The sequence below is a fragment of the Phodopus roborovskii genome, unplaced genomic scaffold, assembly GCF_943737965.1.
Source record: "Phodopus roborovskii unplaced genomic scaffold, PHOROB, whole genome shotgun sequence".
Classification (NCBI taxonomy): Eukaryota; Metazoa; Chordata; class Mammalia; order Rodentia; family Cricetidae; genus Phodopus; species Phodopus roborovskii.
The window spans coordinates 272,995-291,580 of record NW_026125939.1 but is presented as its reverse complement, the minus strand read 5'-3'; the positions used below and the strand labels follow the sequence as shown (position 1 = coordinate 291,580).

Genomic DNA, 18,586 nt, shown 5'->3' with positions numbered 1-18,586 from the left:
CATTAGGTAGAAAAGGTATGTGGATACAAGGACTTAAGGAGGGGGTACATGGGCAAATCCAGACTAATGTGGTCCAGAGAGGGCTTCAATAAGAGCTTCAAGCCAAAGTAGTGGATTTAATGTCAAAAACTGTACTGGTGCACAGCCTCTACCAGACACAGGGGCAAGGAGAAACTGGAGACACTCGAGGATAGGGTCTCTTGACATGGGATACATAAGCATGAAGTAGTGTCCTTATATAAATGCACAGGTGATACAAACGAATTATGATGACCTTTAAAAGGGCAGAGATGGTCTGAACATTGATTTTTTTAAAAATAATGATTTATCAATTAGAGACAAGATTTTTTTCCTGATGATATTTATTTCATAAATGTAATTATTTTCTAAAACATATTAAAATAGAAAACATGTTCTTTTGATCAATTTATACAAAGAAAATACCAATATAGTAATAAAAATACTGAAAATATATGAAAAGCACCAGAACATTAGAGAAATTACACTGGCAACAATTCTAGGAATATATTTTTTATAATTATACAATAAAGTGCTATTAAATCCAGTCAAAATTAGTGGCAAGATATAAAAAGTTATGGTTTTATGAAATTTGAGACTAGGTTTACCAGCAATTGCATTTTAGGCTACTTGCAGATCAAGCTAATGATCTTTTATTAATGTTTTCATGGAAAATATATTAATTTCCATTTCTAAGTGAAAACAAAAATCAAAATGAAAATCCCTGGTGATTTGATCATGAAAAGGCAAGGACATGATTAAATTATTGATCAAAATACCAAAAATAATCTTGAAAATACGATTAAATTAAATGAAGACAAAACCAAATAAAATGTAAATATATAGATAATAAAGATTAGTAGAAAAGCTTAGATGCCTTTGACATTATGGTTAATTTTCCACAGTTCTGTTTAGTCACATTCACCACATAGTTTTGAGGAGTGATGTAACAATGTATGCATGTTACATTCATGTATGTTACTTTACAAGGAATGCTAACAAGTTATAGTACTGAATTCCAGACATTAAGCGAGGCAGGGTATTTAGTGTATCAACATGATTTTCTCATGAAACATTAAAGGGACACCGTTAGGACAATTATATTCCTCATCTTGGTTAATTGATTCCTCATTATCTGATGAGGAATGAAAAGCACAGACAAATACTTTGGGATGAGATTATATTAAGGCCCCAAATCTACCACTTGGGAAGTCACTGTGAACATACAGGGACATAGAAACTGTGCACAGTACTTAGTGTGGACTGCAGTCTGTTTCACATCTGGAGGTGGCAAACTGAAACAGAAAAACCCAAAGTAAGACCAAGTATCACACTAGTGTCCTTTTAAGGTTTTATTTCCCTAGCTGATATTTTAAGGAGTTCTGTTATAGCACTCCTCAAAACTCGGTTTTGGAATTAACGTCTTCAAGCTGAGAGACCCCAACTCTACTCCTGAGAATAATAAATTTCCAAACATGGCAAAAAATTCATTTGCTAGGCAGACTACTTTTCTTTCCTCGGAAGTAGATAAATATTTGAACCTAAAGCAACTGAAAGTGGTCACGTTAATGATAACACAAACTAATTTCATTAGCTTCTGCTTCTGCAAGGTGTTATCTCTGCAGGAATTTAGGAGCCATATGAATGTATCAAAGGCTTAGTGTAGTATCAAGTGGTTCAGAGAGCTCATTGGGAGTCGTGGTTCCCATTCCCTAAGCCTCTTTGTTTTGTTTATATGTTTGCACACATCACATGGATACTCCAGTCTTTTCAAAGTTTTCTTCTCACCAACAATTTTAACAAGGACCATTTTGAACCCAAGGGTAGTTATACTAACGAGCTAAAACAACTAGACTTTCAATGCTACTTAATGCCTTTCACTTAAAAATAAGGGTGAACATGGCATAATTTGTGGTCCACAGAAGAGATTCCTTTGCACTGGAATGAAGGTGAAGATGTAACAGTGGAAGAGTAGGCCCTTGTAATAAACCAGTCAAAATGGTTCAGTGTCCAAACATAGTGAGTGCCATAGAACTGGCTAGAAAGGGGGACTGTGTTGGAGACTTTCCTTCTGGGCACTGTTACCAGAAATCAACAAAAATTCAACCACATGTAGCTTTGCATATTGGTTCAAAACCAGTGTTCACTGAAGAGCCCAGATTAATAAGAGGCAGGCTGCTCAGCAATGCTGAGAAACAAAGGCTAAGGTGGTTTGGCATTAAATAGTTCTACATTCCAAAAAGAATATTGACTATCATCTGGAAGTAGTTCTCAAAGTTACAAAGCCATGATTACATAAATTACTCTGTTTAGGTATGTTTCCTTTTCAATGTACATATTTTACATACATAGTATAGAAAAGCTAATAAGTCAGCTCAGCTAGTAATTCTGTATTTAAAAAAAAAAAAGCAGATTGTATCTTTTGGCTACAACAAAGCATGTTACTTAGACTTTTCTGCTCAGCTCATCTATTTACATGATAAACCTTTGCTTTGAAATCATTCAAATCAAAAAGAAAAAATAAATTATGTCTAAGCTATTAATTTACACAATGCATATGCTTTTACTTAGTTTCCTAACAAGCTATAGTCTCTAATAATCAATGCCTTGAACATTTCTCTATCCAAACAACTTGTTTTCAAGCTAGGTGCCCCTCTGTGTGGTGCACATTTCCCTTCAGGAAGCCCAGATTTTCAGTAGTTCTAGAAGGTGGGCGGAGAAGTCTGAATGGGGGGGGTCTATATATCTTCTCCAGATAATGTCTGAAGGAAGGAGTTATGTTTCTGACCAGGCACCATTTATTTAACTGTATAATGAATAAAAGAAAGAAACAACAAAAGCAAGCAAGACCATTGTTAAGGCAAGCAGCAACTGTTGGAATCTGATAGCGCGCTGGAGTTGGTCTTCAAGTTTTCTATTGCTTTCTAGTAAACGATTGAGCTAAATGGGAAGAGAAAAGGGATGAAAGATTGATATCAATGAAACAATCATTAATCATGAGCATGCCAAACTGGAATATCAACACTCCAAAAACTAAAGGGATGGGGCCCATCTACTTTGAAAGGTTGGGGGCTAGAAATTCAAGGAGGCATCCAATGTAAAGTTTGGTAGACACGTATGCCCTTCATGCTCTACTCTGAAAGGTCCAGTTTTCTAGTTGAAACAGGAACACTTCTTGGAAGTCCAGACACTTTGGAACTATTTATATCTCTTTGGTTTCTTTCCTTTTGGGCATCACACCTAACACATTGCCATAGTAAGTAAAAGTTCCATCACTGAGGCATGTGCACAAGACCCCTTTGTTTCTTTCCAATTAAAAGGCACTAGTTGGTGCTCTTTTTATATAAGAGAGAAGTCTTTTGTATGCAAGAAAGCACCAGTGCTTTACCATCTGACCCCTGATTTCATAGTAAAATTGCCATAGTCTTTAAACGCTTGTGGCCTTCTGAAACTTGCCAGTCACCATTTCTGACTGGCTTCTTCACAGAGAAGAGGACACTTCCAAGCCAGCTTTGCTAACTCACACCTGTAACTCTAGCACTTGGAAGGCTGAGGCAAGAGGACTACAAGAGTTCAGGCCAGCCTGAGTTTGAGATGAATCTGAATCTTTGTCTCAAAAAAAAAACCCACAAAAACCCAAGAAAAAAAAAACAAACCTTAACCCCTCAAAGGAAACAAAACCAAACAAAGAAGAGGAAGAAAGAGAGGGAAAAAGAGCAAAACGCAAACTTTCATTGTGTCTGTGTTAAAAGGTCCCTTATGTTAGTGGAACACAGATGGCATCGTGGTGCTGATTACCACTCGTGATCGTTTAGTCATGAGGAAAGCACACTTACTTGTAGATATATATCTTCACTGGTTTTATCTGACATGTTAGCAGCACTGTCTTTCAACATGAGGGTGTTTGGTTTGGTGCTCTCAACAGTATGGCACCTCAACCTATGAAATTCAAAGGAAACAACTTCTTCAGAGCTTTATTAAATATTTTTTCTGAAAGTAAAATAGGGAAGCAGAGGTAAATGCAAGTTGTGTACTGGAGGCAAAAGGTTTCATTCGTCTCCTTAAGCACAATTCAGAAAGTAGCTCAGTCTATATTTATCTATTATCTTCCAGGGTCTTTTATTCTCCGGTGAAAATGAAAGCTGAGGCTTTGTGCTTGCTTATAAACCACTGAGCTTAACCCTCGATCCCCTTTTAGCTACCTAATGCGTATGAAGAACAAGAGACTGTGCATACTGCCCACTGCCCCAGGGGACTCAATAGAAAGCTTTTCTATGTGTTATTCAGTAGAATTTACCCAGATTATATTCCAATTTCTAGAAAGGAGGATGGTGCTTTACTTGAGCTTTTAGTACCAAACCACCAGGATCCCTCCCACCTTCTAGGTAGGAGCTGTGGTTCTCTCCTCTTGAGAGCCCTGGAGCTGGCAGCCATTGGGAACTGGTAAAACCCAAAGCAAAGGAAGTAAAGCAACTTATATTTAACAAACCCCCTCATTTTGAGTGTTTCACAAGCACTTTGAATTAATTTCCAATTCTTTTTGTGTCACTCATTCTTAACTTTATCAAAAATCCCCCATGCTTTTAACCAGAAACAAAAAGATCTTGAGTTCCTGGTCACCCCTGGAGTAGGTAGCAAAGTCCTGTTTCATGAATAGTGCAAAACAAACTCAATCAAAACAAACAAAGCCTGGCAGAATGCAATTTTTATTCCTATGGTATAATTTGAAAATGTAAGTATGTTATTATTTTGTGAAAAACGGGTGGAACCTCTACTTGGTTGGACCTACATTAACTTCTCCAATGTTTTTTGTTAGCTTTTTTTTTTTCAACTTTGAAACTTGGTTTCCCTATGTAGTCCATGTTAGCCTCAAACTTTGATCTTCCTGCTGCAACCTGAAAGTACTGTGTGTTGGGATTATAGGTCTGATTGCCATGCTCCTCATTTTCTTGTTTGCTTGGCTGTCTGGGGGATGGAACCTAGGACCTTGAACACATGAGGCAAGCACAGTAGTACTGAGCTATCTTCCCAGCCTGTTTCTTCACACAGTGCTCATATTTCTCATGTTAAAAACCTCAAAGTAGGCTAGGCATAATGGAGAGCACTTGTAATGCCAGTCCCTAAAAGGCTGAGCCAGGAGAATTATTACAAGGTTGAGGCAAATGCTTGGCTATATAATGATACCCTGTCTCAATGAACAAACCACTCCCCAAGCCAATAAGCTCCTCTAATTCCAAGACGGAAACAAACCACCACCCCAAACAGAACCAAAACCAAAAACCCACAACAAAACGTCAGAGACCCCTTTCATGAACTTCATAGTTGCTCTGTAATCTGCTACACCTCTAGGGTAGCTAGCTGTCTCTTGGCCACAGCTCCCCACCCAATTAAGGAAAATAATCCTCCTTGCTGGTGTTCATGTAAGCTAAGCACATTTCTTTCTCTTGAAACTTGCTGTGCTGGTTACCAAAAAGCGCTTTGTGCAGATACAATCAGTCACAATGTGACTTCCTCTTTCATTTCCTTCATGTCCCAGACAGTGTGCCAACAGAGAGACCATCCTTAATTGCTCCATAAAACAGGGTTTCCTATCTCAGTGCTACTGGTTTTGGGGGGGGGTGGCTTGTGCTTTTGGAGGAGTAGTGTTCATCAGATGCATTGCAGAAGGCTTAGGAGTATTTGCTAGATGCCCACTGTACCCATCCCTGAATTCTGAAAAATAAAGATGTGTCTAGATGTTGGCAAATGTCCTTGGGTGAGTGGGGGTTGATATCACTTCAATAAATTGTAATCCCATTTTAAAAGGAGTAAAGAAGTAGAAAGCAGTTTTCTCTTGTTTCTTTTACTTTCTTATATATATATATTTAAAGACGTCTGGCACAGATGACATACAGAGGCCCACACAAGTATACAACTGTGCACTCCCTATTAAATTGTTTTCTACTGTATTTCTTCACATGGGAAAAGAGTGACTGAATTCTCTGAGTAGCTCCAGAGTACTCCAGCAAGGGTGTGTTCTAAGGAATCTCACGTAGGATTTACCAGTGGCCCTACAAGTCCTGCCTTTGCCTTTTCACTGCTACAGACAACACTGCTACAAACCATAAAGCAAGTGCACATTCTGATAAGGTAGACCTGAGGGTCAGAGATGCTCACTTGTCAACTGGTCAGTCCGTGAGCCACTCCCCCCTTTCGATCCAGGCACCCCAATAATCTGACAGTTGTAAGGAATAGACAATGCCCCACCCCAGGGATTTCTCATTTTCTGTCTTCCATCGAATTTGAGAGACTGCTGTGAGTAAAAGCGCTTACCTGTGTTCCATCACTTTGCTTCTTGGAACTTCTTTCCAGAACTGGGCCAATTCTGCTGGCCCAGTGCCAGACAGCTGCTCCATTTCTGCAGCCATTATCAGAAACCGGTCTTGGGCAGAGACTCTTAAGCCTGCACTCCAAAAGAAGAATGTGACATGCTAACACCAACTGTCCTGGGGCTACATATATGGCTTAAGGTATTATTATTACCATTGGAAAGATTTTTATTATTTAAAACAATTTTTAAGTTTAAATATATTTTGATTATATACATCCCCTCCCTAAGTCCTTTAGATCCTACCTCCATACCTACCCGACTGTAAGTTCTTTCTCAAAAAACAAAGGAAACCCCAATACAACAATAACCCCCATCCCAAGAAAACAAAATAAAACATCACCCCCCAAACAAAGACCCCAAACAAACTGTAACCAAATATTTATCCCTGGTATAGGAATGGACTTTGGGAGCCCATTCCACATAGAGGGATACTCTCTCAGCCTAGACACATGGGGGAGGGTCTAGGCCCTGCTCCAAATGATATGACAGACTTTGAAGATCCCCCATGGAAGGCCTCACCCTCCCTGAGGAACAGAAAGGGGTTGGAACTGGGGTTGGGGAGGACAGGGGAGGATGCCAGGGTGAGGGAACTGGGATTGACATGTAAAACAAGCTTGTTTCAAACTTAAATTTAAAAAAAAATATATATATATATCATAAAAAAGCACACAAAAAAATCCCATGGAGTCCATTTGAAAAAGATAAGGAAAGACAACTCACCTCCATGTGGAGAAACAATTATATCAATTGAAGCTCCAGGGTCACAGCTGCTGTTACTAGGCTTAACTCTGTACTTCTCTGGAGCAGTAGTTCTCACCTGTTTACAAACAGCACATAACCTCACACTCTTTTGGAGGGATAGCTTAAGAATGACTTAATAAAAAAGAGCAGCTAATAACAATGAATGAAATCTATTCAACCACCTTGGTTGTTATTTGGGAATGTTGTTTGTCTTCACCAATAAGATAAAAAGATCCTGAGCTGAATATTTTACACACAGTAGTTTATTGCTCGACTACTGCTCTTTCCATCAGTATATGCCCCAAATCACTTGTCATTATCTCACTTTCATAATTTATTATGGCTTTAAGTTTTTTTTCTGTGTGTGTGTGTGTGTGTGTTGGTTTTTACCTTAAAGGCCACTATATTTTTTGTAACGTTTGTCAACACTATTAGAGTTTTCTTCTCTCCAGATTCCACGCTTCCAAAATATAATTCTTCAGCAGGGCTAGGTGGATAAACAAATAAGGCATTTGTAGTACACAGACTAAATAACATTATAATCAGTAGTCAGGAACAAATATTTGGCTGACAGGTAATGCTCATTTGTATGAAGAGACATTCTTATAAAAGATGACTAGAAAACAGTAGTACCTAATAAAATTTTGTACTTGAACTTCCTGATGCTAGGAAGTCCTACGGCTTTCCCTAAGGTTAGAAGGAAATCAGGAAAGAACAGAAGAGAGACTATGAAGATGCTGAATTAAGCCTGTAATCAACACAATCTATGGTGGATCTGTGTAACCTCTTTGGGAGGTTTTGGATTATAATTGAAAAATCACAGACAGCATTGCTGTGTCAGCTTTCCCTAATTCCAAACACATTAGACTTGAGAACCCTTCTTACACCAACAGAGAAGAACATAATTTTCCAGAAAGATAATTAGAGATATATTTAAATAACAGAATAACTTCGTACCACACAATGGCTTTTTCTGAGTAGTACAGGAGAAGAGACATACATGGAAAGAAATATAGAGTAGCAACTGGAGGGCAGTTAAACTAGAAAAACTAGTAAACCTCAAGCTTCCAGGTTTGCTATTATTGGCTACTGTAATATCTATACCCTAAAATGAAAAATTCAAATCTCAAGAAGAATTGTATAGTTTAGCAACATTAGCCTGTGCCTCAAAACAATAGGAAGGATATTTGGGGTAGTGTTTTTGTTTGAAGTTGAAAACTGAATAGATTAAGTGTTTGTTTTTCGTCATATAACTTATGTATGTATGTATTTTAAGGTTTTCAGACTCTTTAGGTAGCCCAGGCTAGCCTGCAAGTGTGTCTTGCTTTTTAAGACTGCTGAAATTGAAGGCTTGCACTGGTAAGCCCAGATGGAGATAAGTTTACACAATAAATATCTTCACATCAAGGCTATTCTTTGAACTAGAGAAGAAATGTATTTAAGGATGATGTTGCCCAACTTTGGGCAAGATTGTAAACATATATGATTGCTTAATTCCTTTTGGAGTCCGTGGAACAGGAGACATGGAAAAACAGCAATGTTATAGATCTCAGAGCATGTCTTAGTAAGCAGTATAAAAATCAGGAGCAGCTTGGGGAGATGGTATTGTTGGGGTCCTTGTGCATGGAAAGAAGCACCTCTGTAACTCTTATGGTGACATAGGTAGTGAGATCATGTTCAAAGTGCAGTTGTGGAAATTGTTCTCTTCTAGCCTGCCTCTCCAGCTGTTCTCACTGTTTAAATACAGTATAGGATCTATGTTTTGGATGGTCGTTCTGTGAAGCATGAAGTGCTAACTTCCAAACTAGTTGAAGAAAAAGTGCAAACATACAAACTCCAAAGGTGGAAAATGGCAAAGACAAACCACAGGAGACAAAATTTTATGTTGTGTGTCTCTCCCTTTCTCACCTAAGTACACACACAATGGCAATACATTCAAATCCAACTCCAACAAGAATCAACACACATGGAAACAAACCAGTTTTGTTAATTAGAGAATTTCAGATTACATTTATTAGAAGTCTAGCTGTATTGTTGATGGAAGATGTATTCCCGTATACTCCAAATATGAAGGTTTTAAGGAAAGGGACAAAAATGCCACGTTAGGTCATCAATAACTTGTGTTGGTATAGCAATATTGATCATAAAAATACAGGAAATAGTCCAGGGCTTTTTCTTTTAGTGCTAGGGATAAAATTCAGGGCTTTACACAATTCTACTCATGAGCTACCCCCAGATCCCAATCCCCAGTCTTTTGGGTTAATAACCTGGAACAGAGATAAAAATGTCTGCAATTAGGGTTTTGTCAAACCCCTATTTTCCTAGCACACACTGGGCTTTCAGAAGGTCAAATCAACAAATATATCCCCTTAATTTTACAAGTATCAGTAATACACACAAATGTACATTAAGAGTTATTAATAAATGAATATTCAATATTATTATCAGAAGCGTGATCAGGGCTTTGACACCCATTCAGTGAAAGAAATAATTTTAAAAAAAGGTCATTAGAAATAGTTACTAAGTCTGGCAAAGAAGGCAAAGTGTACTCTCTATTCTCAACAGTTTAAACAACAGGATAGAAATTTTCTTTATTTTGCAGTCCTCCCCACCTCCAAGATGATCAAGATATGTTATAGTAATGAGAGAATAAAATTTCTGTTACCTGATGTGTAATAAGGGCCCTTTAAAAACACTCAGTGGCTTTTTAAAAGTTTTCATCTTTGAATCAACTTTTTCGGTTTCATCTGGTTTGGAAGCAGACTCAGTTGTGTTAGTCTATAGATCAAGACAAAAACAGAAACAAGGGAGAAAAGATGAAGACATTTTAGTTCTAGTTGGACAGGTCATTGGGAGAACAATTAAACATCTAGACTCAACACAAATTGTAGTTTTTTTTTTAATGTGTTTAGCATGCCAGGATAACATGTTTAACATATATTGCCATGGCCATGAAAAATATTATATGATTCTTTTATAAACATGACATTATGAAGATATTTGTTCTAAATTATAATGTACTTATCAAGAAAACCCTTGTTACATTTTGTAAAGAGTGACGATTAACAACCCCTTCAAAACGAGATAAAGAGGAACTTTATCCAGCTGAAGTTTTATATTAATCATTTTTATCTTAGATAAATAAATATATTTTTGACAAAAAACATTTGCCAAGTTTTGCATAGCGCATAGACTCAGCTTTTTCTATATGGAAAATAACAGTATGTCGCAATTCAGTTAACCTCATCTCTCCTCCTTCATTTTTTTCAAGAAAGACATGGAAGCAAGGTAACAGAATTATCCCAAAGACACAGGCAGAGCTGGGGAGAGATGACAGTGCCTCTCCCTCTCATGCTGGGGATTGAACCTAGGGCATCATGCATGCTGGACAAGTGCTCTACCACTGAGTTATGTCCCAAGCTTTAGATGACAACTTTTGATTCCGTTTCACCTTATTCCTAAAATTACCTTTTCTGACAGAGCTGGTTGTTCTTCATTGGAAACTGCTTCCAAGGATTCCTTACCATCACCTTCTATATCTTCTTTACTAGAGGTTTCATCCTCACTGGCAATCGGCCCATTTTCACACAGTGGTGTCTGGAAGTCATCATCTACCAGTGGTGGGTAGCTATACTTGAAAGGATCCTAAAGGAGAGAGTTTTCCTTATCAGCCTGCTAGTAATGTGGAGAGAAATGGTATATTAAAAACTGATTACTTTGGGCAAGAATATATGCTCAGTTAGTGAAATAAGGAAAATATGATACTCATTTCAAACTAGAAAGGGAAAGAAAAGTGCATAGATGGCTCAATGGGTAAAGTGATTGCTGAGCAATCACGGAGGTTTGAATTCAGATCCTAGGTGAAGAGCTACATGTGGTATTACTTGCCTGTAAATTCCAGTACTGAGAGGCATAGACATGAGGACCCTAAGGCTTCAATGGCCAGCTAGTCTAGCTAGTGAGTAAGTTCTAGGCGCAAAAAATTGTTGATCCCTGGCCTCCACATGTGCAGGCATGCACACCCATGCACACATACTTATACACCACACAGAAACAAGGACAAGGGCTGGAGAAGTGTTTCAGTGCTGAAGAGTGCTTCCTGCTCTATCAGACACCAGAGTTCAGATGCCACCACCCACACCAGGCAGTGTACAGAGAACTGCACGTGGGACTGCAGCTCCGAGGTATTTTTATTTTAGCTACTTTTGGCCTCCATAGGTACCTGCACATATATGTACACACACACACACACACACACACACACAGAGAGAGAGAGAGAGAGAGAGAGAGAGAGAGAGAGAGAGAAAGAGAGAGAGAATATATATCTTTTAAAAAATCAAAACATGTGAACAAAACACATGAGGAAGTGGGCATGCTAATTACATATGATAATTATATGGCTATAATCTGAGTACTTTACAGTCTACAAGAGACCCTGTGTCAAAGGAAAAAAAAACATTAAGAAAGCAGGAGAAATTTGCAATGATGGTTTTATTTTAAAGTTTAGTATCTGAAATACCCATATTCAGTTTTTATAGGTTAAAATACAAACTATAACATTTCAGATTAAGAAAGATACAGACTTCTAATTAAATTTTTGCCTCAAATCTCTTTTGAGTATTGAAAACAAACTGAAGGACACTGAAAACTTAAATTTGTTAGCCCTTGGTACTCTTTAAATACAATTTGGTCTGGCAGACAAAATATACCTACAATTATTTACATAGGTTTTACACCTTAGAAAAAGACACTTCCATATTCATTTGCACAGCTATGTAAATGCTAAAAAATTTATTTGAGATAGGGAATCACCATGTAGTTCAGGCTGTCTCAGAACTTGCAATCCTTCTACTTTCATGTCTTGGATGTTGGGATTACAGGGGTGCACTACCACATCTGGCCATGACATACTTTCAAATACACCCACCTGTTTCTGATCTCTGTTAATAAATAATTAATATCAGTTCAAAAGATTCTGAGGGCTGGCAAGAGCATTTGCCTAGCATGCATCTGGCCCCTGGTCTGATCCTTAGCACCCAAAATAAAGGAAAATAAATCAATCAATAGCTTTGGCAGCACATTGTTATGGATACATTACAAATTCAAAAGACTATGTCAAAATCAAATTCAGTAACTTATGGTTTATGTTAGATACTGGAACACAGCAGCATACATAGGTGGAAGCTTGCTATACACTGATTTGGAATTATCTCTATGCTGTGTTCTGAAGGAAAAACTAAAATGTATAATACTATACAAATACACTCCCTCCTATTAAAAAGAGATGAGTAGGAGGAAGGCTTAGTATACTTGCCTACATGTGTAATACTCATCCCTGGAAATGAAGAAAAGCAATCATGGAAGGCAGTAGGGTATTTGAGACTAGAGTAGAAGAACATTTATAAAGACATGTTTTTGAATATACTTTTGAATCCTAAATCCACTTCAGTTTAGAATCATATATACACATTAGATATTCAAAAATTAGTGAACTCTGAAACGTAAGTGAACAGTATTTACACCATTGCATCCTTTTTGTGAGGTATCAGTGATAATTCCTTGGGCATTATGATATGGCCTGGATCTCCCTGTGAAGGGGAAATAGAATAGATTTTGCAGGCTGAATAGGGGCGGGTGGGGATGGGAACTGGAGAGATCAGGTGGGAGGGATGAAGGGAGAGAGTATGGAGAGACACAATTGGAACTGGAGGGCATCTGGGGGCCAATAGGGAACAGTGTAGTGGAAACTCCCTGGAATCTATGAGGATGATTCTATCGAGGCTATGGAGCCTGAACCTGCCATGGTCTATAACAAGGCAAAGCTTATAAGGATGGTACTGGAACTCAGCCACAAAACCTTCAACCTACAGTCTGCCATGAATGCAAGATGCTCTGGAGCAATGGTGGTGCAGAACTTGTGGGAATGGTCAACCAATAACTGATCTAATTTGAGGCCCATACTATGAGAGGGAGCCCATGCCCCATACTGCCTGGATGATCAGGAACTGAAGGCTGGATAGCCCAGAGACCTACGACAAAGTGAAACACAAATGGAAAATTCAATGTTTGCTAATGATATTCTGCTCTACTCATAGATCAATGCCTAGTTCAGCTGTCACCACAGAGGCTTCCTCTGGCAGCTGATGGGAGCAGATGGGATCCACAGTCTAGACAAACATTAGGAGGAGCTTGGGGGTCCTTGCGTAAGAGAGGGAGGGAGAAAAAGGATCTTGTGGACACATCCCCCGTGGAGAGATACTCCCTTAACTTAGAGACAGGAGAGAAGACCTAGTCCCTACTTCAAATGACTTATATGACCCCACCTGGATAGCAGAGCCCTACATGTGGAATGAGGGTGGGGGTGGGATGGGGGTGGAGGGTGGTCAGGGTGCATGTGAGGGGGAGAGATGGTAAGAGGGAGGGAGGGAGGAAAGGAGGGAAGGAGAAAGGGATCGACATGTAAAATAAAAAAACAATAATAAAATTAAAAAAAGTCAAAAAAAAAAAAAAAAAAAAAAAAAAAAAAAAGAGGGGGAGGAAGGACTATAGGAGCCAGAGAGGTTGAGGACACCAGGAGAACACAGCTCACAGAATCAACTAAATAGGGTCCATGGGAGCTCACAGAGACAGAAGCAGCAAGCATGGGCCTTGCATGGGTCTGTGCTAGGTCCTGTGACTATGTTCTAGTTATTATAGCTATTAGCTTGGTGTTTTTGTGGGACTCCTAACAGTAGGAATATGGGTATCTCTGACTCTTTCTCCTGCCCTTGGGACCCTTTTTGTCCTACTGGATTGGTCTTATTGTTCCTTATGCTGTGTTTGGTTGATGTCCCTAGGAGGTCAGTTCTTTCCTGGGGGAAATGGTAGATGAATAGATCTGGGGGAGAGGAGAGTTTGTGGGGGTACTGGGAGGAGTGGAGGGGAAGCTATGGTTGTAATGTACTGCATAAAAGAAGAATAAATAAAAACATTTAAAAAGATACAGCCTCTTCCTTTTGAGTGCACAGTGTTGAGTGCTATTATCCAGTGTGAGTCTACAAGTTTCAAGGACTGTACTTACTGTCCCACCCATGTGGGGAGGCAGGTATTCCACACTGACATACTCCTGGATTTCATTTTTACTTGTAAACTTCAACAAACTTACTGCTTCGGGCCCAAGCCAGCTTTTCACAATTTTGAAAGCAGCTGAGGAAACACAATCAAGACACAGAACTTCCATTTGTTTTGTCAAGCACTTTACTGTATATACTAACTAACCCATGTCTTGTGAAACCAGTTTGAACTAGGAGCTGTTAATGTGTTTCTCCTGAGGCAGGGCACTTACCATTCTTTAATTCTGGGAGGGGGGCTTTAGGGTATGCATGTCCCTCACAGGTTTCAAGTGTTCCATGGAGATTTAGGAAGGCTAAATTTCTCTGATGTTCACTGAGCAGCTTTTCAGGGTTTTGACCTCTGACCATATCTATCAGTGGTCTCAACAACTATGCCTTTTAGACAATGAACCAAACTACTTTGTGACTCAGGAAGGAATTGCATGATGTTGTGAAGAATCTTTTACTTTGTGTTTCTTCTGATAAACCCTCAATATGAAAAGCCTTCTCAAAGGGAAAGGCAGAAACAGGAGGAAGAGGCCTGCTCATTATGGCTGTGAGCCAGGACCAGCTTCCTTCCTGACTCAAAACTGCATTTTTCCCAGGCCTCACAGTTTATATAACAACAAGAAAGGCTCTACAAGAATCCACTACTACCAAACATAGGTATTTGTACAATTCTGTCCTGTGCTATGCCACTTGTTTAATGCTTAATTTTAAAAGGTATTTCTAAGGGGACATTTTTAACCCATTTGGAAAAATCTAAAAGTGGAATGTTGCAATAAATATGCAGAAATGGTACTAGAAAAAAGGGGAAATAAGAATAATAAAAATATTAAACCATGGTTTATAGAATTATGTTTTTATTAAAAATTCTGTTTCACTATGATTTAAACTTTTGTTAAAATACTATTTAAATTTCCCTTTTCAATTTAAAATAGCTTGTAACTTGACAGGATTGAAGTCATGCTATTGGAATTAAATGACGTGTTAAGTCTGATTTTTTTCATGCCAGCTTTACTGAAATAATTCACAAATGATTTTTAGTTGTGGGTTATCACAAATGCCAAAAAAGCTGTTCTGGCAGTTAAAAATTACTCTTACCTAAAGAGAGGTCTGACCTTTGCTCCCAGCTTCTGGGAAGTAGCCTTCTTATTTGGCATTATTGTCTTTTTTAGCCTGTGGTTCTTAGATTAGTAGGAACAGCATCTCAGATTTAGGGTGGGACTTGAAAAACCAACATGTGATTTAAGGTAGGGGTAATGGGTCATGGAGTATCAGTAAGGACTAACCACAGGCAAAAAAAAAAAAAAAAAAAAATCAATGCCTACATAATGGACATAATGGAACTCCAAGACAATTTCTGAGCACCAAGGCATGAAGGCTTCAATGAGTATCATTGCTTTCATTGAGTTCTCGCAATCCTAGTGAGTGATCAAACATGAAAGGCACTTAGGGAACTTGAATTTGTGGAAGGTAGCCTTGTACATACTACTAGGACCCCTTTAAAATATTAATATATATATCTCATGAGAAAATATTTGATTTTTGTCACTTTTTCATTTTATTAATATGGTATATTACTGTGATTTTCCCACTAGGACCAACTTTACATTCTTAAGACAAATCCTGCCTTGTCATGCTTATGTGTGTCTGTGTTTGTATGTGTGTGTGTGTTTGTGTGTGTGTGTGTGTGTGTGTGTGTGTGTGTGTGTGTGTGTGTGTGTGTGTATGTGTGCATGTGGGAACCAGAAGACAATCTTAGGAGTGATTCTTCAAGAGTTATCTGCCTTGTCTTTTTGAGACAAGCTCTCATTGGTTTGAGTTAGGTCAGACTGGCTGGCCAGATAGCTCCAGAGTTCTGCCTGTTGGTACCCCAACCCTTCACTCCCAGTGCTAAGGTTGCTGGCACATGGTACTACTACAACCTGCTTCTTTACACAGGTTCATGTGGATTAAACTCATTTCTCAAGTACTTGACTAATGGATACATCTCTGTAGCCTATAATGCTTTTTTTATTTCTTTGGCTACAGTTAGTTAGTTTTGTCCTTCTGTAGTGCTCGAGTTGGGACTTGGGGCTTCATAGAGCTTAGGCAACTGCTATATCACTGAGCCATACCCCTAGCCATAGTACCTTCAGAGAATTGGTGCATCTATAGCAGTAAGGGGTTACAGTTTTCTTTTCATCTGATATTTGTTTTCAGGCCTGTATTTACTCACAAATGAGTTACAAGCAGTTCTTTGTGACCTATTTTTAGAACTGTTTACAAAGTATCTGGGTAAATTCTTCATAGAATTTGTCATTTGTCAGAAAAGCTACAGGAACCTGAATGTTTCTTTGTGGGATTTTTTTTTTTTTTTTTTTTTTTTTTTTTGGTTGTTGGATACTACTTCTGATTATTCTTGAGTCAGTTTCAGTAGTCCGGGTCTTTCTAATAATTTATCACTTTCAGCTGGTTTTCTAATTTCCTTGCTATATAATTGTTTTTTAATTCCATAAAGTCAGTAGTGACCTCTGTTTTGATTTAACATTTTACTAAGTGCTTGTTTATTCTTTACCAGTATTAAAAGGGTTTTTCCAATAAAGAACTTTTCATAGCACTGAATTTCAGTTTATAGAGTTACCCTATTGTTTGCAACAATGGACTTTGCAAACACCAGTGAAAGCAGAATGTGAAGAAGCAGCATTCCTTTGAAAATACTTAGGTAATTTTTAATGGCCATTTCAAAAGACTCAGAGCAAAATTATGACTGTCAAAAAGGGCTATGTGACTACAATGACTTAGAGTGACTTCAGACCCCTCCCAACTTGTTCCTCAATACTTGAAACCCAAGGGAAAACCTTGCCAACACATGTTTTGTCAGACACCCTATGTGTGGGAAACAGAATGAGGCTCCTTATAATTGTTTTGACCAAATAGCAGATTATCTTGAGGCTGGTTTTAGAAAAGACTAGTGGAAAAACTCTCAGTTTCTGAGGAGAGAATGGTAGACCTACTTAAAACAAAAACAAAAAACAACCTTTTAGCCTTTTAAGAGTACACAAGTATAATACAAACATTTTTCTAAACAACTGTAGAAACATGACTGAAACAGCAAAGACAAATGAAAGTCAAAGTGCTTTGGAAAAACACAAATAATACACTCACCATTCATTATCCAAGGCATATCAAAGATCACTATTTTTGCTGAAAGACATAAGAAAATCACTCAAATCGACTTAGTATGTTGTAGAATATTATCTTAAGGTATATTACATTTGTTTATGCTCTGGACCATTTGTTTAACAATGTAAAGATGTGTTGTGTTTGTTTATGCTGCATTTGTTTAACTCTGTGAAGCTGTGATTCTTTGCCTGTCCAAAATACCTGATGGTCTAATAAAGAGCTGAATGGCCAACAGCAGGGAAGGAGAAATAATAGGAGGAGCTGGCAGGCTGAAAGAATAAATAGAAGAGAAATCTGGAAAAAAGAGGGAGGAAGTAAAGGAGTTAGATAAAACAAGGGGAGGAGGACATCAGGGTCAGCCACCCAGCCACCTAGCCAGCCAGGGAATAAGAGTGAAAGTAATATATACAGAAGAAATGGAAAAAGCCAAGAGGCAAAAAGGTATTTGGGATAATTTGAGTTAAGGAAAGCTGGCTAGAAACAAGCCAAGCTAAGGTTGGGCATTCATAACAAAGTAAAAGCCTCCGTGTAATTTATTTGGGAGATGGGTGGTAGGCCCAAAGACCAAAAAGAAAACCCTAACTACATTTAGTACTTCTATAATACTCTACCAGTTTGATCTAATCTAGAAAAAACTACCATGTGAGGAAAAATTGAGCTGATTGGCCAAGTTTTAATTCAGGGAAGTATGAGTGGTGCTGGGACTGACCAGCATCTCACAATGGGGAGGAGTCATTGTCCTTTGGCAAACAAAGAAATTCCTTTGTTCCTTTACTGAATTTGCTGCTTGAACAAACGTACATAAGAGAATTGTTAAGGGGACATGGGTGTGACATGTCAGATCAGTGCTGAAAGCAACTGTACTTTCAAAACAATATTTCCCTGTCTAATTTATGGCTTCACTTATACTTTCCTTGAGATTACATTGTTAAACTAGCCACAGAGCTGCCCCCTTCATTCTGACTCAAAGAAACAGAAACCATTTTTTCTTAAGTGTTATGAGCGCTAGGAAGCCAACAATTCCAAAGTACACAGAACTGTTATTTTACAGACGGAACTGAGCACATTAAGTAGCACTATCAACACCTGTGAGGGGGAAAATAATCGAAAGAACAAAGGAGATTTGTGATAGCCCATTCATTCTTCTCTTCCAGAGGAATCAAATATGTAATTTTTTTCCCCTCTGAGCAGCGAACCC

The 18,586-nt window shown here is 38.3% G+C and overlaps 1 protein-coding gene across 2 annotated transcripts in view; it reads right to left on the bottom strand.

The window, feature by feature from the left end:
* Positions 1 to 345: 345 nt before the first annotated feature.
* The window catches only part of Mospd2 (motile sperm domain containing 2), a 42,024-nt gene continuing 23,783 nt past the window's right edge, over positions 346 to 18,586 (bottom strand). Inside the window, exons 7-16 of one of the 2 annotated variants that reach the window (XM_051179060.1) lie at positions 17,371 to 17,409; positions 14,190 to 14,314; positions 10,598 to 10,774; positions 9,795 to 9,907; positions 7,520 to 7,616; positions 7,109 to 7,205; positions 6,331 to 6,460; positions 3,855 to 3,957; positions 2,869 to 2,958; positions 346 to 1,313 (exon numbers count right to left, since the gene is read on the bottom strand). In XM_051179060.1, coding sequence (XP_051035017.1) covers positions 1,272 to 1,313; positions 2,869 to 2,958; positions 3,855 to 3,957; positions 6,331 to 6,460; positions 7,109 to 7,205; positions 7,520 to 7,616; positions 9,795 to 9,907; positions 10,598 to 10,774; positions 14,190 to 14,314; positions 17,371 to 17,409 — 1,013 coding nt within the window. In that variant the 3' untranslated portion in view covers positions 346 to 1,271. Of the gene's footprint in view, positions 1,314 to 1,357; positions 2,959 to 3,854; positions 3,958 to 6,330; positions 6,461 to 7,108; positions 7,206 to 7,519; positions 7,617 to 9,794; positions 9,908 to 10,597; positions 10,775 to 14,189; positions 14,315 to 17,370; positions 17,410 to 18,586 lie in introns of those variants that run through there. The other variant, XM_051179059.1, reaches the window with a different exon arrangement.